The following is a 19,199-nucleotide window of genomic DNA, read 5'->3' on the forward strand; positions in this document are numbered from 1 at the left end:
CTCAGTGAGCTGTTCTTTAGGAGCTTGGACGATAAGACTGTTGAGAGCAGTGCAGAAGATGGAGGCCTGGCTTGTGACGTTTCAGAGGGAAGTTTAAAGACTCCACCAGGGCCATTTGTTATTTTGAATTAAGATCCTGTGGTTCTGGTTAGCTGGGGCTGAAGAATCAGCTGTGATTAACAAGAACTACTAAGGCGAAAAGTTTGCTTTGCTGGGGTACTTGATGCTGGGTGGCAGGAACTAAGAAATCGGCAGTGATTAAGAAGACATTAGCATCATTCAGCTGAAATCTGGGAAGTGTTTCCTGAGAGCACAGAGGAGCTGCATTCTAGACACAGCCAAGGCCGTACCTCGTGCCAGCAGCCAAACTTGATGATGTGTAAGAGTCACCCAGGCGGTACTGGTTTTGAAGGCATGAAGGGGTCATGGAGAGCCACTGTGAAAGGCCATTGGTAAAGGTGCAGCCTCAGTAGCAGTTGAAGCCCCACGACTGAAGAGGTCATGAAGAGAGGTTGAGGCTTGGAAGAGAACTGAAGAGAGGCTATTAGTCAAAGTGTAGCCCAGTTGCAGCAGAGACATCAGCACTTTGGAAATGTCAGTACCATGGAAGTGGAGCCAGCCAGAGTTGTGTGTGCTGCAGAGGGTGGAGTCTGGGGAGTGATTTTGATTTTTATGAGAGCCCATAGTTGAGAGATTTTGAACTTTTTTTTTTTTTTTTTTTTTTTTGGTTTTTCGAGACAGGGTTTCTCTGTGTAGCTTTGCACCTGTCCTGGAACTCACTTGGTAGCCCAGGCTGGCCTCGAACTCACAGAGATCCACCTGGCTCTACCTCCCGAGTGCTGGGATTAAAGGCGTGCGCCACCACCGCCCGGCTGAGATTTTGAACTTTTAAAAGAGATATTGGGACGGGCGGTGGTGGTGCACGCCTTTAATCCCAGCACTCGGGAAGCCGTGCCGGCAGATCTCTGTGAGTTCGAGGCCAGCCTGGGCTACAGAGCGAGATCCAGGACAGGCACCAAAACTACACAGAGAAACCCTGTCTGGAAAAAAACAAACAAAAGAGAGAGAGAGAGAGAGAGAGAGAGAGAGAGAGAGAGAGAGAGAGAGAGAGAGAGAGATCTTAGATTTTTAAAGAGACTGGATAAAGGGACTGAACTTCTGTTTCTTGTTTTGTGTTTTTCAAGATAGAGTTTCTTTGTGTAGTCATTGGCTGTCCTGGAGCTCACTCTTACAGACCAAGCTGGCCTGGAACTCAGAGATCTACTGCCTCTAACTCCTGAGTACTGAGATTAAAGGCTTGTGCCACCACACCTGGTGGGACTAAACTTTTAATGTGTTTAAATTTGTAAAGACTGTGGGAATTTTAAAGCTATTTATTTGTTTGTTTGTTTGTTTGTTTGTTTGTTTTTTATAGTCAAGTTTCAGTAAGCCTGGTTTCAGCAGGTGCACTGGCAGCTGTAGAACATTCTAGAAAACACCGAGGGGAGCAACACAGCCGACATGGCCTGTCTTTCGCAAGGGGGAAGGTTACTTGGTCCAGCTGATTTTAGGAATGTCATAGTGCTCGGTGAGTGCGTCCAGGTGCCGGTTGAACTCCTCCACTCTCTGCTTATGGGTTTTGGACGCCTTCTTCAGGATTCTTTCCATCTGCCGCTTCTCCTGCATCTTCTCGAAGGCCACCTGCGCCGGCGTGCGCTTGTCCAGGCAGCACCTCTTCTCCTCCTCCTCCTGGCTCTTCTTACTCGTCCCCATGGCCTCCAGAAGCTTGGCCTTGTCTATGTCCTTCTTCTTCTTCTTCTTCGGCTTCGTCACGCCAAGCTCCGCAACGCCTTTCAGCTTCAGGGGGCCCTTCTGGACCTGCTCGTACGCCTCCATGGGGCTTGCCCGCCGTGCGCCGTTATTTATGTTTTTAATGTGAGCTATTGGGGATGAATGAGAAAAGAGAGGTTGTGGCTTAACGGTGATGTGTTTGTGTATCAAGCTGATGAAGGGTCAAATGTGCTGAATTGTAACAGGAATTGCTAAACGGTCTTATTTAAAAAAGAAAGAAAAAAAAAATACAGATCCAGATATTGGGGTAAAGGCTTAGAGAGACAGAACAAGTCACAGCCAACCTCACCTCGCCAACTCTTCAGCCGATCCCGTTTCCATGAATACTCAGACTGAAATCCTGAGTCCTCACCCCTGGGGGTCTCAGTTGAACTGCTGCTTAGTTCCTGTCTCCTCACGCCTTATATACCATTCTCCACCCAGCCATGTCACTTCCTGGGATTAAAGGCGTGTGTGTGTGTGTGTGTGTGTGTGTGTGTGTGTGTGTGTGTGTGTGTGTGTGTGTGTGTATGTGTGTGCTTCCCAAGCAAAGACATGAGATCTCAAGTGCTGGGATTAAAGGTGTGTGCCGCCACTGCCTGATTCTGCTCCCAGTGTGGCCTTGAACTCGCAGAGATCCACTGTCTGGCCTCTATGTCTAATCTAGTGGCCGGCTCTGTCCTCTGATCCCCAGATAAATTTATTAGGGTACACAATATATTGGGGTACACAATGTATCACCACAAGGAGCTCTCCTCTTGCACAAGTCCCTACCTAATATTCCAATGGCAAATACTCCACAGTTCTTTCAAGATTAGTTTGGTGTGGTGATAAAGCAGAACTAAATTACCATATAAATATCAAATCCTCTCTTAGTCATCGAAGAAGTATTTGCTACCTGCCTACTGCAGGCCAAACATTCCCTAAGGCTTGAAGATACAAGGGCACAAGCGTTGTTGAGCATGGTGGTGCACAGCTGTAATCCCAGCACTTGGGAGGCAGACACAGGAGAATCAGGAGTACGAGGTCAGCCTGGGCTACACAGAGAGGCTGTCAAAAGAAAGGAAGGAAGGAAGAGGGGGAAGAGAGAGGGAAGGAAAGGGAGGAAAAGAAAGGGATGGAGAGAAGGAGCGAGACAGTGACTTCCTCTTCGAGGAACAGGGATAAACACTTGTGCTCAACCCAGGAAAATCGGAAAAGAAGCACATGGTCCAATTTTCTGGAAGAAGTCGGGTCGGAAACCTGAAAAGGGCTAAAGCCAGCCAGAGAGAGTGGACAGCAGCAGCTGTAGTTAGTTACTCAAGTGCTGGGAGGGGGAGCCCGATCGCAGATGGCCTCCTCCTCAGGCACTGGGGAGGAGCTTCACTGTCTGGAGCTGGCTACGGAAAGCACTGAAGAAAGGGGCTTTTGTTTGTTTAGATTTGTTTTTATTCGTATTTGTGTGTGTGTGTGTGTGTGTGTGTGTGTGTGTGCCACTTAATGTGGGTGCCCGAAGCTGAACTCAGGTTCTCTGTTAGAGCAGCCAGCACACGATTGCTAGGCCATCTCTTCCACCCTAACATGCAAAGGCTTTGTTTTATTTGATTTTTTTTTTTTCTTGATGCATCACTATGTAGCCCTGGCTGTCCTGGAACTCTCTATGCAGACCAGGCTGGCCTTGGACTCACAGAGAGCCACCTGCCTCTGCCTTCTCAGTACTGGGATTAAAGGATGTGACATCATGCTCAACTGCAAAGGCTTTATTTATTTATTTATTTATTTATTTATTTATTTATTTATTTATTTATTTATTTATTTCTCTTTCCAGACAGGGTTTCTCTGTGTAGCTTTGCACCTGTCCTGGAACTTGCTTTGTAGACCAGGCTGGCCTCGAACTCACAGAGATCCACCTGGCTCTGCCTCCCGAGGGCTGGGATTAAAGTCAGACACCACCATGCCTGGCTATCAACCCTTTGTCTACTGCCACTGATAACCGCATGACTTGGGCAATGACTTAGCATCTCTTTTCTTCCAGTTTCCCATCCACTAATGGCAAGTTGTGGCTAGACTATTTACCTCATCAAGTTACAGGAGTTAAATGACACACTGGGACTCAGGATATTGGCAGTTATCAGACTGTCACCAGGACCACATTTTACTTAACGAAACAACCACCTAATGAGTCCCCTTGATTTCAGTCCCTTTCAGTCCCTTCTCCTTTGCTCTACAGCTCTACTGATCTTTCTGAAAGGCAAATCTCTCTATGGCACACTTTGGAGTAAACCTTCCCAAGGTCCTAAATGATCTCCAGCACTGAAGGGAGAAAGGGGTAGTGGGGTTGGAGAGATGGCTCAGTAGTAATGCTGTGGTGGCGCATACCTTCAATCCCAGCACTCAGGAGGCAGAGCCAGGAGGATCTCTGTGAGTTCGAGGCCAGTTTGGTCTACAGAGTGAGATCCAGGACAGGCACCAAAACTACACAGAGAAACCCTGCCTCAAAAAATTAGACAGACAGACAGACAAAGAAGACTAGACTCATGAAATATTTAGGAGGTTACATGGACAGGACTGAACAGCTAATTATCCAATTGACGTTCGTCGCTGACTGGGGAGGGAGACAGGTAGCAATGATAATATGCAAGCTTCCATCTGGGGTATCTTGGAAAGTGCAGGAGAAGCCATGGGGTCGGTGGGAGAAGGGTCTAGTCGGGTGTGGGGTTTGATTTCAAGGCATCAGAATCCCCATCAGGAGCTGCTGAGAGGCAGGGGCTGTGGTGGAGCTCAAAGCAAGGTTTGTGATGCCATCAACCTCAACTCCAGCCAAGTGGAAAACAGAGCAAAACCACCTTCAGAGATTCTGACCATGGCGCCAGCTTCGAAAGCAAAACATTTAAATGAAACTCCCTGTACGTCCTTCTGCTGATTTTTCCGAGGACCCTACCTCCTTCCCTTCTTCCCCAAGTCTGGCAGAGTCTGACTGTATCACAGTCCCGTCTTCAGCCCAAAGTGAGCTGGGATTACTGGTGTGTGTAACCAGGCCTGCTAAAACGTGTTTCTTATCTCGAAGCCTCACAGAGATCCACCTGTCATCTGTCTGTCCCAGCCTCCCAAGTGCTGGCATTAAAGGTGTATACATCTAGTCCACGAGATTTTCTTAAAGATTTATTTTAATTATCATTTAAAATTTTGTCCGTTTGTCTGTGTGTCCGTGTGTGTGTGTGTGTGTGTGTGTGTGTGTGTGTGTGTGTGTGTGTAAGTAGGTATGTGCACGTGAGAACAGGTGCCCTAGGAGGCCCCCTGAGAGTTTTAACACACGCTTCCTAAGGGCCCATTTCCCCCAGGGTGTGGGAGCTCTGGCTAGCAACATCAACTCCTGACACACCAGGGAACCCGTTAGCAAACCAACATATCGGTGTCCTCCCCGGTGTCCTAACAGCCTGGAAACAGCTCCGTACTCCCTTTGCAACTGGAAGACAGTCCACACTGGAGCAAGTTTGCTTTGCTGGAAATGCTAGAGAAATAGTAACATCCCAAATATGCTACTTACACTTCCGGTGAATTAATGTCTTCCTTTGACTTCCTTTCCAGCCACTGAAGATGCTGAACTGGTAGAGGATTCCGCTTGTTCTAGAACTCAGGACTGAACTCAGGGCCTCCCCTATGCTAAGTGCCTACACCACTACTGAGAAGCCAGAAGAGGGCATCTGATCCCCAGTTTTGAAGTGCCATAGGGATGCCAGGACTCGAACCCAGGTAGGTGCTCTAGAAGAGCAGGAGGTGCTCTTAACCTCTGAGAGTCCAGCCTACTTCCAAATCCCTGGTCTCAAGTGATTCTCTAAGGTCCTCTCCCAAATAGCTGGGACACAGGCCTGTGCTACTATCCTTAGCAAGAAACAGCTTAATTTTTATTACATTTTTATTTGGGGGTCAGGGGCACCACGTAGGAATCTGTTCTCACCTTCCACCACATGGGTCCAGGGATCAAACTCAGTTTGCCAGGTTTGGTGGCAAGTGCCTTTCAGCCATCTTGCTACCACAAATTAAAATAAACATCTTCTCACTGGGTGGTGGCAGCACACACTTTTAATCCCAGCACTTTGAGAGGCAGAGGCAGGAGGATGTCTGAGCTCGAGGCCAGCCTGGTCTACAGAGTGAACTCCAGGACAGCCAGGGCTACACAGAGAAACCCTGTCTCAAAAAAAAAAAAAAAGAAAAAAATCTAAAATAAAATAAAATAGTAATGTTTTACTTAAGAGTTTTGTCTGCATGCATGTATGTGTACCACTCCTGTGTCTGGTGTCCTACAAAGGTCAGAAGAGGATCTTGGATCCTCTGGAGTTATGGACAGTTGTAAGCCTCTATGTGGGGGCTGGGAATTGAACTTGGGTCCTTTGCCAAAGCAAGAAGTGCTCTTAAATGCTGAACCACCTCTCCAGCCCCTGCTTTGGTCATAAATCACAAGCTCTGCCTATTTCTAAGAGATAGCCTAATGGTTTTGCTATTTTGTTTGTTTGTTTATTAACCTATTTGGGTTGGGGGAAGCACATGCCAATCACGTGTGGAGGACAACCTCCAGGAGTTAGTTCTCTCTTTCTACTATGCGGGTCACAGGAGTCGAACTCATGTCATCAGGCTTCTACTGAAAGCATCTTTACCCACTGAGCCATCTTACTAGCCATTTCAAAGGTCATTTTCATTTTGTTTGTTTGGAGACAGGGTCTTGCTATATATAGACCAGGCTGGCCTCAAACTCAAGAGATCCACCCGACTCTGTCTCCTGAGCACTGGGAAAAAGTGTACACCACTATGCCTGTTGCTGGCTCTTGTTTGTGTTCCCAGAAACTCTTTTAAAAAAAAATTTACTCATTTTATGTGTATGAGTGCTCTATCTACATGTACCACTTTATGCCAGAAGAGGGCATCAGATCCCACTATAGATGGTTGTGAGTCACCATATAGTTGCTGGGAATTGAACTCAGGACCTCTGGAAGAGCAACCAGTGCTCTTAACTACTGAGCCATTTCTCCAGCCCCCAGAAACTCTCTTTTTAAAACAAAGACTCTAACTTTTTCTTTTGGATGTTTTCCTTCTTCCTGCAAAGCTACTGAGATACTTATATCCAATACTTCCATGTTGCTTTTGCCACTGGCATGGACTTCTTAGGAAACTATCCAGGCTTTTACATCGACCAGATGAGATGTAGCATACTCAGAGTTCAAAATACTGACTGTATCCTCAATTCCTTCAGGAAAGCTTATGCAAAATACCTGTACAACATCTATGCACAAAGCAGAAATGTAAAGATGATCATGCCCGACTTTATTATTATTATTTTTTTTTATTTATTTATTTTGGTTTTTCGAGACAGGGTTTCTCTGTGTAGCTTTGCGCCTTTCCTGGAACTCGCTTTGGAGACCAGGCTGGCCTTGAACTCATAGAGATCCGCTTGGCTCTGCCTCCCGAGTACTGGGATTAAAGGCGTGCGCCACCACCGCCCAGCTATGCCCAACTTTAAAAAGCCTGATGAGAGGCTCTGATATCAACCTGTTTGAGATTACCAAAATAACTCAGTTGTTTTGATTTTAAAAATTATACCTTTAATAATAGAATATTGTTAGGATAATACAGCTGTAGACAAGACACTAGGATAGTTGACCTATACCAAGGGAATGCCTCTACAGATTACTTGTTCATCCCCGCCACAACCACAGAACACAGTCACAGAGTGTCTGGGTATGTGCCGAAACAGCCAGGGACCTGCAAACAGAAGGCATGCAAAGAGCACCAGTGAAGCGTGGCAGCGGCACGACTTCCACAAAGCTCAGCACAGGAAGTGGGCAGCAACTGACCGCAGGAGAGCGAGCGGAGCTGGCATGGCCACCCCGCTGGAGTATACACGCACGGAGAGGTGGGAAGGCCATCAGAAACCTTTCCCGAGCCTTTGGTCTCCTAGAAAGCGAAAGCAGCAAATGGGACGCTAGCATAACCTTTAAAGGAAGGCTGGAGGAGGGTTGCCGGGGTGGAGTGGGGGAGCGTGGGGGCGGGATAAGCACAGGGGAGGGAAAGGGGGGGAAATGAAGCTGGGTCAGAGGTGCTGTCTTCAACTGCTACTCCCAAGCAGTCACTTACAGTGACTCAAAGAAGCAACAGGAGAATGCTGAAATCCACCCACGTCATCGGCTACACTGATACAGACAATACATCTGAGTTTAGTTACCAAGAATACGCAAGTCACCTAACAGTTAAAATATGAACACCCACGGCAGGCTAGATTTTGTACAGAATAGAAACCACATGCCCTGCCCCAGGTTCGTACTCAAATGGGAGGGACCACTTAAAGTTCCCGGGAGTGGTTTTTCATTCGGTGGCTTTTGAGGTTGTCCCTAGTGAGTGATACGGTGTCACCCAGCAGTGCTCACAGTGACTCTGTAGTGAAAGCGCTACACCTTAAATGCCAAATCCCAAAGAATTTGAACAAAAAGCGTTTTTTGTTGTTTTTCAAGACAGGATTTCTCCGTGTAGCCCTGGCTATATTGGAGCTCACTCTGTAGACCAGGCTGGCCTGGAACTAACAGAGATTTGCCTGCCTCTGGCTCCCCAGTGCTGGGATTAAAGGCGTGCGCCACTCCTCTATCTACTCCCCACCCCGCAAAAGTTTTCTTAAAAAAAAGTTAATGTTTGCAACTTTGTACTAAGCACCATAGAAACAGGCTGGGCACCGACTCCCTCCCATCCCCGCAGGACTGACTAAGCACCAATAACCAATATCCGGCTAGCTTGTAATTCCTACTTGGGCTGAGATAAGGAGAACTGGGTACTGGGCTACACTGGATCAACCCTTGCTTAAACTATTTGTATCTGGAGGCTGGAAACACATTCCTCTTTAGATTTATTTGTTTCTTCTGATGATGCCGAAGAGGTTTTCATCACAGGAGAAGATAATTCAGTCTGAGAAAGGACAATGGACTTAACTGTCCAGTCATTATCTCACAATTGATGGACACATACAAACAGAGTTTAGTTCTATACAAACCGAACCTTGCAGGAGCGTGCATGCCTGGCACGAGCTTTCAGATTTTTTCCCGAACAAGAGAAAAATAAAGGACATTTCTCACATCGGAGTTATGTCTACAGTTCTATCTTATGATCTACATCACGCAAAAACATGCTGATTCTTATGACTTCGGTTTCTGCTATTAGAATACACATTTCACTGTACATACACATGCCTTTATGCAAGCTAAGATAAAGACTGGGGTGTGGCTCTATCAAACCCTAGAGTTAGCAGTACAGGGGCCAGTGATCTGGAAAGTTAGATGGCAGAGAACACAGAACTGACTGACGTTCCCTGGGAAGGGCTCTGTGCCCCCTTCCCTGGAGGGCTCAATTCACTGCCTACTCCAATCATCACTCACAGGCCTACCTACCTATCTTTTCCTAAAGGCAGTTTCCATACTATGATCCCTAAAGTGATTTCTGAAGGAAATATGTAAACCTGATTAATGACTGCGTCAATGGGAACCTCTTGCTAAGGTCACCACCATCCATGGGCCCTTGGTCCTCAAACCTGAACCTCCTTCTTCCCTTCACATTGTATCTTCAGGCAGCTTTCAAAAACATGCAAGCTATACACGAGGGAGAAACAAGGAGAAACGATGTGATCACTGCCCTCAGCGTGCAGAATCCTGTGTGCAGGATGGCAAGATACAAATCTGAGCCACTCAAGGAAAAAGCCTTTTGGAAGGGAAGTGCATGAGCCCAGCTACTGCAGTGTGTGAACAGTGGCAACCCAGGACAAGTCTGCCTGCCTTCTGCCGAAGCAGCTGCGACCACCCTGTCTCGGTCCTACATTCCCACTGCAGCCTTTTTGGGCCAAAGATAGGAGAAAAAAAAAAAAAAAACTTGAAAGATCTACTCCATCTCCAGGCCCAAGCATCCACCATCTTGTCCTCTGGCCTTCAGTTTTCAACTGACTTGGGATGGGGGCTGGTTTCGATGAAGCGATTCATATAATAATCAATGGATAAAAAAATAACTATTTCGGAGGAGGGGATAACATCCCCAAAGCTGTGGGTCGGAATTTCAAAAAGGCTGTCTTCTTCCATGTTTTAAACTGTGGCCCACGACAAGGAAAGTCAGGTAAGGAAGCTCACTGATACCAAATAGAACTGTACCTTCAAATGAGTCATTTCTTACTCGGATTACAGGACTCAGTCAGTATGGACTCTCTTGTGTTTAATAAGAGCTGAGCTCCGGCTGAAACTCTTATCACATTCAGTACACTCGTAGGGCTTCTCTCCAGTGTGAACCCTCTGATGGGTGATGAGGTTGGAGCTCTGTGTAAATCCCTTCCCACACCGCACACACTCATAGGGCTTTTCTCCCGTGTGGGTCCTCTGGTGCTTAATCAGATCCGACCTCTCCCCGAAGCTTCGCCAGCACTCGTTACACTCGTAGGGCTTCTCCCCGGTGTGGACTTTCTGGTGTGTGATCAGGTGAGAGCTCCGGCTGAAGCTTTTCCCACAGGCGGTGCACTCATACGGCTTCTCGCCCGTGTGCGTCCTCTGGTGCTGCGCCAAGTGTGAGATGCGGCTGAAGTTTTCCCCGCACTCGTTACAGTGGTACGGTTTCTCCCCCGTGTGGGCCCGGCGGTGGCGCACAAGGTCCGAGTTCTGACTGAAATTCTTCCCGCACTCGTCACACTTGTAGGGCCTCTCCCCTGTGTGGACGCGGTAGTGTTTGATGAGGTCAGACCTCTCACTGAAGCCTCGCCCACACTCATTACACTCGTAGGGCTTCTCGCCCGTGTGGGTCCTCTGGTGCTGAGCCAGGTGGGAGCTGCGGCTGAAGCTTTTCCCGCACTCCTCACACTCGTACGGTTTCTCGCCGCTGTGGGTCCTCTGGTGCTGGATGAGGTGAGAGAGGCGGCAGAAACTCTTCCCACACTCATTGCACTTGTGAGGCTTCTCCCCGGTGTGGATGGTCTGGTGCTGGATGAGGTGAGAGCTCCTGCCGAAGCTTTTCCCGCACTCGCTGCAGTCATAGGGCCGCTCGCCAGTGTGTGTTCGCTGGTGCTGAATAAGGTGGGAGCTGCGGCTGAAGCCCTTTCCACACTCGTAACACTTGTAGGGCCTGTCTCCCGCGTGCGTTTTCTGGTGTCGGTTGAGGTCGGAGATCTGACTGAAGGCCTTCCCACACTGGGAACATATGTGATAGCGGATGTCTGCGTGGACCTCTTTGTGGACAAGCAGGTCCGTGACTTGCTGGAGAGGGTAGCTGACCCACTCTTCTGCTGTCAGGTCTTCCCACGGTCTTTCGGACCTGTCCCCACTTTCAAAGGCCTCTTCACTTTCAGGATTCTTCTCGGCATCCCCGACAGGCTCTTCGGACATGGTCACAAATTCTACATCTTCACTAAGCTCTTGTTTCGAGTTTGCTTCGTTCTCGCTCCTGATCTCAAAATCTGCGAGAAGAGTAAACAGCGTGCAGACAGGTCAGTGTACAAACGGACCTACCGTGTTCTGGGCACCGAACTAAGGGGTTCTATTTATCCTCTATACATGGTGCTGGAGAGTAAGCCGGGGTTTGGGGCGTGTTGTTTAAAAGTTCTACCACTCAGCGACACCACGTCCAGCTCCAGAACCGAGTTCTCTTTTTTTTCTTTTTCTTTTTAGTTTATTTCAGCAGCGGGTGAGAAAGCAAAAGTGGGAAGTACGTACGTCATCCACAGGGGAGGGGGAGCTGAGCTGAAGAGCAATGGCAACACACTAGGTTTTTAACATGAATAAATGTTAATGCTCACAATTATCGTGAAAGTCCCTATCTCTGAAGAAGAGAGCCAAGACTCAGAGAAGTGAGGTGACTTTCCCAAGGTAATGTGATACAGAGCAGGGCCTGGAGAGATGACCTGGAGGCTAAGAGTGCTCATATAGAGGACCTGGGTATGGTTGCCATTACCCACACACCGGGCAGCAGTGGCGCGCACCTTTAATCCCAGCATTCGGGAGGCAGAGGCAGGTGGATCTCTGTGAGTTCAAGGTCAGCCTGGTCTACAGAGCGAGATCCAGGACAGGCACCAAAACTACATGGAGAAACCCTGTCTCAAAAAATCCAAAAAACATGAGAACTTAAATTAGAATATCTAAAAGACTCTAGAAAAATTTTGGGGCATGTGTCATTGTGTTTAATTTGTTAAGCCTTCTTAATTATCACATTATATCTACTAAGAACCTGTTGTTGTTTTTGTTCTTTTGGGGTGCTTGCCACCCTGCTCCCAAATAAATCATACACATGGAAGATTATTACTTATAAATGCCCGGCCTTAGTGTGGCTTGTTTCTTGCCAGCTTTTCTTAAGTTATTCCATTTACCTTTTGCCTCTGGGCTTTTTCCTTTTCTTATTCTGTGTATCTTATTTTCACTCCTACTCCCTGGCTGGCTGGGTGGCTGGGTGGCTGGGTGGCTGGCCCCTTGTGTCCTCCTCCTTCTCTTGCTTCATCTTCTTTTCCTCCCAGATTTCTCCTTCTGTTTATTCTCTCTGCCTGCCAGCCCCGCCTATTCTTTCTCCTGCCTCACTATTGGCCGTTCAGCTCTTTATTAGACCATCAGGTGTTTTAGACAGGCACAGTAACACAGCTTCACAGAGTTTAACAAATGCATCGTAAAAGAATGCAACATATCTTTGCATCATTAAACAAATGTTCCACAGCATAAACAGATGTAACACATCTTGAAATAATATTCTACAACAAGAACCTACCAGACTACTATGAAGAAAAGTTATTTTTTAACTATCTTTATCAGGAACTTTTGTTTGTGACAGGGTCTCTTAGCTGGCCTAGAACTATGTCAGGTGACACTGAATGTCTCACCCTTCTGACTCTATCTACTCAGTACAGTGAACACTGGTGCACCCCACCGAAGCAGCTCCTGGATCATCACCTCTTTTTTTTTTTAAATTTATTATGTACACAGTGTTCCACCTGCGTGTTTGCCTGCAGGCCAGAAGAGGGCGCCAGATACCATTACAGATGGTTGTGAGCCACCATGTGGTTGCTGGGAATTGAACTCATGACCTGTAGAAAAGCAAGCAGTCAGTGCTCTTAACCTCTGAGCCATCTTTCCAGCCCCATGTCTTCAATTCTTACTTGACAGAAAAAGCAACTTACAAACGTCACTTAAAGTCACAGAACATAAGGATGCTCGGTTCAAAGCAGTCTCTCTTGCAGAGAGGAGTGTTGGAGAGCATGCATGGAATCCGAGGTTCCACGTGTGCTCAGCATATGCTCTACTACTAAACTATACACCAGAACCAGGCCGACAGTTTAACTAAGTAAGTATATTGCATATACTTCAATATTTCATGTATTTCAAGAGTGAAAATAAAAATATACAACCCGCTAATAAGGAACTTCTATCAGACACTACATTTTTCAAATTGGGTTTCTTAGTACACACCAGAAAACAGTTAAGTAGTTATGTTCATTGAAAAGGGTCTATGATGCCGGGCGGTGGTGGCGCACGCCTTTAATCCCAGCACTCGGGAGGCAGAGCCAGGCAGATCTCTGTGAGTTCGAGGCCAGCCTGGGCTACCAAGTGAGTCCCAGGAAAGGCGCAAAGCTACACAGAGAAACCCTGTCTCGAAAAACCAAAAAAAAAAAAAAAAAAAAAAAGAAAAAAGAAAAGGGTCTATGAGTAAATTAATTTGGTAACTAGTCACAAAAACAAAAAACAACCCCCCCAAACAAAAACAAACAAACAAAAAACCAAACAGAGGTTGGGAAGATGGCTTAGTAGATTAAGTATCTGCTGTACAAACATTAGAATCTGGGTTGGGACATCAAGCACACACAAAAGCTGGGCATACCATGAATCCCAGCACTTGAGAGGACGGAGTCAAGTGGATCTAGGGAGCCTGCTAGCCAGTCAGGCTCACTGAAGGGCTAGCTCAAGGTTCAATGAGAGACCTTGTCTCAAAAAAATAAGGTGGTAACAGATAGAGGAAGTACTGGGAGGGGCCTCTGGCTTATACACACAGATGAAGCAAGCAAACAAGAAAAGAAATCCAAGCCGGGCATGGTGGCACACGCTTTTAATCCTAGCACTCTGGAAGTAGAGGCAGGGGGTTCTTTATGAGTTCACGGCCAGCCTGGTCTACAGAGTGAGTTCCAGGATAGCCAAAGCTGTTACACAGAGAAACTCTGTCTCAAAAAAAACCCAAAAATCCAAATGTTTAATGATACGTTAAAGGAACCAAGGGGTCCTGAGATAAAACAAACAAACAAACACCTTGAAGGGCCTGAGAAGGCTTAGTGGTCCAGAGCACTTGCAGAGGACATGAGTTCAGTTCCCAGCACCCACATCAGGCAGCACACAACTGTCTGTAACTCCAGCTCCAGGGACTCTGATGTCCTCTTCTGGCCTCCGTGGGCACTAGGCACTCATGTGGTGAACAGACATACATTCAGACACAACACCCATACACATTAAAAGGAGAAACAAAACAACAAAGTGCCTTGGAAACATTTATTAACCCTCCCCTAAATTTACCTGGGTAAGCAACAAGGTTCTTCGTGATTCTATCTAAGAAGTACTCCTGAAATAGTCTATAGGGATGCAAAAGCATGTCTTTTTAAAGATGCTCCTTCCTTTTCTTCTTTTTGTTGTTGTTGTGTGGGGTGATATATTTAGGTTTTATTTGCAATAGATCTGGGTAAATAACATAGTTTGGCGGTTTAATTTTTACTTCATTTTTAATGACGTGTCTGTGTCTAGGTTGGGGATACATGTGACTGCAGGTGCCCTTCAGGGGCCAGAAGAGGGCATCTGATCTGCTGGAGTTGGAATTACAGGTGGTTGTGAGCTGCCTGATGGGGGTGCTGGGAAATGAATTTGGGTCCTTTGCAATAGGAATACATGCTCTTAACAGCTGAGTTTTTGTTCATTTTGTTTTTGGTAGTGGAGTTGTGGTTGCTGTTTATAAGGAACAATTCAAGGGACAAAGGCTCAAGGAAAAAGTAGGGTAGGGGAACAAATCAGAATAAAGTATACCAACACATATATATATATATAAAAACATCACAATGAAATCCTTTATTTAGTATCACCTAGAAATGAATTTAAAAAAATAAAAAGAATCCAAAGAAATTGGGACATCAGAGAAAGCCCAAGCTAAGGAAGTCCCTCAGGTCACCTTTTGTTCTGAGAATAAAACATTTAAAAATACCTTAGTCCTGTGCCTGGCTTTATGTAGAGCTGAGGATCAAACCCAGGGCTTCAAGTATGCTAAGCACTCTTCCAGCTGAGCTGCACCCCCAGCCTCACGGTTCTCCTCTTCATGGGATTTGTGATCTAACTAGGCAAGGATTCCTCCAAAACAACCTGAAGGATGATCACCTCTGAAACAGCTCCAGACAAGAACCTACCTAGACAAAGTACCTGAGGCAAAGCTGCAGCTCTGGAGCCAAAACAAACACCAGCGGGGTGGCTTCTGCCCCTCTGGGAACCTGTTTCAGAACCCCTCATCTTCCAGCGCCCTAGAGAAAAAGCACCGTTTACAGGACATTTATGTCCTGGCAAGCGCCACAGCGTCAGACCTGTTTGGTCAGTGACCTGTACAAACAGGCTGCAAAAGGCGAATGACTCAGGGGTGAGAATCCTGAAAGTCTCTAAAACTGCAGAAACAGCTTTTTCTTTTTTGACCATATAACATAGATCATCCCACATTTAAAGCTTGGAGTAACTAATTGTGTGGTTTTCCTTAAAAACAAACAAGTCAGTATTGAAAGACCTAAGTAAGCCATTTTGACAGTTTCAAAACAGAAGATGAAAAAAGATAAAATCCTCACTCACCCAGTGAGACAACATTTCCATAATTCTCCTGCATCACGTCCCTGTAAAGGTCTCTCTGTGTAGGATCCAGAGGTCTCCATTCTTCCCGAGTGAGGTACATGGCCATATCTTCAAATGTCACAGGGGCCTGAAATCACACAATGCTTCCTCACTACTTAGTATCTAGGTGTTTAGTACCAGTTTTTCTTCTTGAAATTAGAGACATGGTTAGAAATGTCGAGAAGGCAATGGCATTAAGTCTGATCTGTAGAGTCCAAAGAAGAAATAAGAAAGAAAGAAAAAAAAAAGACATGTGGTCAAAGGCAGGGGCAATCCATTAGCTAGCTACCTTCTCAAGCAATCTACTAAATATCCCTGCCCACTTTAGGACCCTTATCCACTAGCCATATCTTCGGAACAGATCTAGAACTTACATGGCTCCATATCTCTACATACAATGTTCTCCTTTTCTAAAACCAGTGAAATTTTCCTCTTTATGGTCCAGTTCGAGCACCGCTGTTCTGTCCCCACCCCCCACCCTTTTGCTCTTCACTCCTTCCTCGGATGCCGCATCTAGAGTTAATCACTCCACGATTTACTGGTTCCCACACCACAGCACTTTATTGCTAAGGTAAATAGAGTGCTTATCATATTGTATCAAGGTTAATCGGATGCACCTCTCTCCCTACAGATTGTTGGCAAGGAGGGTACCACCCATCTTATTCGGTTTTATTCTCCTCAGTATTTAAAAGCATAGCAGATGTTCGATATATGCTTGTATATGGCTAAATTAGCCAGGACTAGCCCCTGCAGCAGAATAGCGAAATGAGCTAATCCCAGGGAATTTCCTATAGGGGTTTGCAGAACGGGGAAACACCGGGCGAGTTGGGTAAGTAGAGGCGAGGTCCGGGAAGCCACCCTCGGCTTACCTGGGACCCAGCCATGAGCAGGGTGGCTGCCATCTCAGGCTCAAGCGTTCGTCTCCTGGGAGAGAGAGCAGGAAAACCAGCTAGCAGACAGCGCTGAAGGAGGCGAAAAGCAGAGAGTGAGGCGCGGCAAGAAGCCCTGCCCACTCCCTAGGGCTGGAGTTCTGGTCGCAGGGTATGCGGGGACGGCCCAGGACTGGTCACTCTCCTCCCTGACCCCCGAGCGTGACCCGTTCTTCGTGTCTCGGCTAATACCGAGTACAAGCACTGCTAGAGTAAGGGAGGACAACCGCTGGCTAGGTGCCCCCTGGGCTGGGGGTCAGGCCGATGCTATTTGAGGGAGGAGGCTTTCAACCCAGCCCCACAGAACGCCTCTGCTCTTCCATCTCCGGCCGGGGCCTTTCCGGCAGCAACCTCAGCCAATCAGCAAAAAGACTCATAAAACACGGGACCAATCAGATGCCAAATCATCAGCCCTCCTCCTGCCGCGTGGCCGAGCATCTCCACCACGCGTGCGCGCGCCTCGCGGCCTGCCGGGACTTGGAGTTCCGCTCTGGCGTACAAAGGCCACTTAGAGGCCAAGAGCAGGGGTGGGGAAAGAACAAAAGGAAGGAAATACAACCACGTCCTTCAAGACCAGAAGGAGTATCCTCCACTTTCTTCTCGGAGATCACAGCATGACTCAGTGAAGGGGCTTCCCTGTTTTTTCTCGTGGCCCTGCGACCGTCTTTGAGTCAGATATTATCCGCCAGGTCAGACTGAGTGTGGCGGCCTGGGCTGAACTCGGTTGGGATCAGCCCTCATTTTTGACAGCCCCGGCCAGAGCGGGAAAAGGCTCCAGTTCCCTCCCTCGGGAGACTCCGGGGACGCGGTGGAACTTTGGGCCCCGCCCACGTACTCACGACACCTCCCAGCGCTGCCAGCAGCCTTGGCTCTCCTTGTCCGAGAACTACAACTCCCAGCAGACCTTGCAGCATTCGCAACCTGCCTGCAGACTACATATCCCAGGAGGCTTCGTGCTGCACGGCCCTCTGCGGGAGTGCAGTAAGCCGCCTGGTCCAGGGTATCCTGTTAACCCTCTAGGGAGCTTCTCGCGCTTTTTTATAGAGACCGAACCCAAGTGCACTTATCTAAAACGCCAGAACACTGAAATCAGAAGCGGGGAAGGGGGTAGGGTGCGTAGGGAGAGAGCTGGCCTCAGAGTGGAGACTCAAGGACCTTGCACTTTTGACTGTCTCTGCTGAAATGATTCTTGAAGACCTCCCAACACCATTGAGACTCTGGGCCTGAAGACCTGAACCTGAAAGAGTCCTAAGGATGTTAGCTGTCTCTGTTTCAAAGAAGCCACAAACCCGGGTTAGGGCAGAACGAACAGGCTTACCTCCTAGTCTGTGAAAGATCCAACGGATTGCTGGCTCCAAGATCCTCGAGAGGCCTGAGATCCCTAACGCTCAGAATTCTAAAGAACCCTGACGTTCGGAAAGATTCGAGATATCACCAGCAGATTCCGGAGATCTCAGAGCCACGGGTAGAAATCCGAATCCATGTATTAACAGGCAAAGGCCAGAGTTTGATGATTGAGCCCAAAGCTTCAAGATTTGCAGAGACCTCAGACTGTTCTATTGCTCTGAGAAACCACAAACTCATAAACAGATCCCTGAGGCCACAACAGAAGGCCAATAAACACCAGCAGTAACTATGCTGCATTCAGTAAGAGTCCTCCAAACGGAAGGACTTGGAGCCTTCCCTTTCCCCAGCCGGGATGAAGGAATTAGACAATGGAAGGCGAGGGCTAGGCAAAGCAGGCATTCTGCGTGGGGAAGAGCTCCCAGCTTGCTGTAGCCTTGGAGAGGGAAGTGATGGAAAAAGAATATAGCAGCTTATTAGGGACTCCCACCCTCTTCAAGTTATAAATATCCCCAGAACCTTGGCTTGATGCCCAGAAGCCTGTTGTCTCTGGCTGAACAGGAGACTTCTCTGCCTGGGCTGGGAAAAGGGGCTTTTCTTTTGTTTTGCAGATACATCCACGAACTGAAGGACTTAAAAAAAATTTTTTTTTCAAATATGACTCCCGGTCATGCTTTTATTAGACTGCCCTGTTCCCCAGTGCCGTTATTTATGGCTACATGACTCAAGGATCTAAAAATGAGCTCGCAGGACCCCTACCAGCCATAATGTGTCCCTTCTAACTGTGTTTCTCTTCCACTCCCAAAGCTGGGACTCAAAAATGTTTAGATGCCACAGAATTATACCATTGTACCTACTGTAAAGTTGATCCAGCCACCGTGTAAATTAGAATCCTGAAGGATTTACAAGAGTCAGAAGAATGTGGGCATAAAGGTTAGACAGACCTACATCAGGACCTAGGCTGTGTATTCTTCAGGAAAATCTCTCCAGGCCCATTTCCTTTTTTAAAATTTATTTTATTTTTAATTATTTGTAGTCATGGGGGAGTATGCGCATGTGAGTGCAGGTGCCTGAGGAAGCCAGAAGAGGGTGTCCAGGTCCAGTTACCTGCAGGAATTACAGGTGGTTGTTGTGAAATGGTGCATGAGAGGCCTTGGAGGGTTTGCGCCTAGGAGATACGTCATGCCAGCGGCAGCCCAGGGGGCATGGTGGAAAGTTACTCACACCATGCAGGTACCACATCCACGTG

General features: G+C 47.3%; 1 protein-coding gene across 6 annotated transcripts; it reads right to left on the minus strand.

The window, feature by feature from the left end:
- Positions 1-1,129: 1,129 nt before the first annotated feature.
- On the minus strand, positions 1,130-18,424 carry Znf436 (zinc finger protein 436). 6 transcript variants are annotated; one of them, XM_052717058.1, is made up of 4 exons: positions 17,925-18,424; positions 16,547-16,601; positions 15,639-15,765; positions 8,661-11,251 (listed from the first exon to the last, which is right to left on the minus strand). In XM_052717058.1, the coding sequence occupies exons 2-4, from the start codon at positions 16,577-16,579 to the stop codon at positions 9,999-10,001; spliced, it is 1,413 nt and encodes a 470-aa protein (XP_052573018.1). In that variant the 5' UTR covers positions 16,580-16,601; positions 17,925-18,424; the 3' UTR covers positions 8,661-9,998. The 6 variants fall into 6 exon arrangements, with proteins under 6 accessions (XP_052573021.1, XP_052573018.1, XP_052573015.1 ...); XM_052717055.1 differs by having other exon boundaries at positions 16,547-16,639; positions 17,925-18,423; XM_052717059.1 differs by having other exon boundaries at positions 15,639-15,882; positions 17,925-18,421.
- Positions 18,425-19,199: the final 775 nt, after the last annotated feature.

Source organism: Peromyscus californicus, unplaced genomic scaffold (genome assembly GCF_007827085.1).
Source record: "Peromyscus californicus insignis strain IS unplaced genomic scaffold, ASM782708v3 Scaffold_5__1_contigs__length_169319896, whole genome shotgun sequence".
In the NCBI taxonomy this organism is placed as follows: Eukaryota; Metazoa; Chordata; class Mammalia; order Rodentia; family Cricetidae; genus Peromyscus; species Peromyscus californicus.

Excerpts from the sequence above, each read along its gene's own strand:
- Znf436 (XM_052717058.1), bottom strand. The coding sequence starts at position 16,579 with ATGGCAGCCACCCTGCTCATGGCTGGGTCCCAG. Across the intron at positions 15,766-16,546 it reads TGCTCATGGCTGGGTCCCAG|GCCCCTGTGACATTTGAAGA; the intron begins GTAAGCCGAGGG and ends GTGTGATTTCAG. Across the intron at positions 11,252-15,638 it reads TGGAAATGTTGTCTCACTGG|ATTTTGAGATCAGGAGCGAG; the intron begins GTGAGTGAGGAT and ends CTCTTCTCGCAG.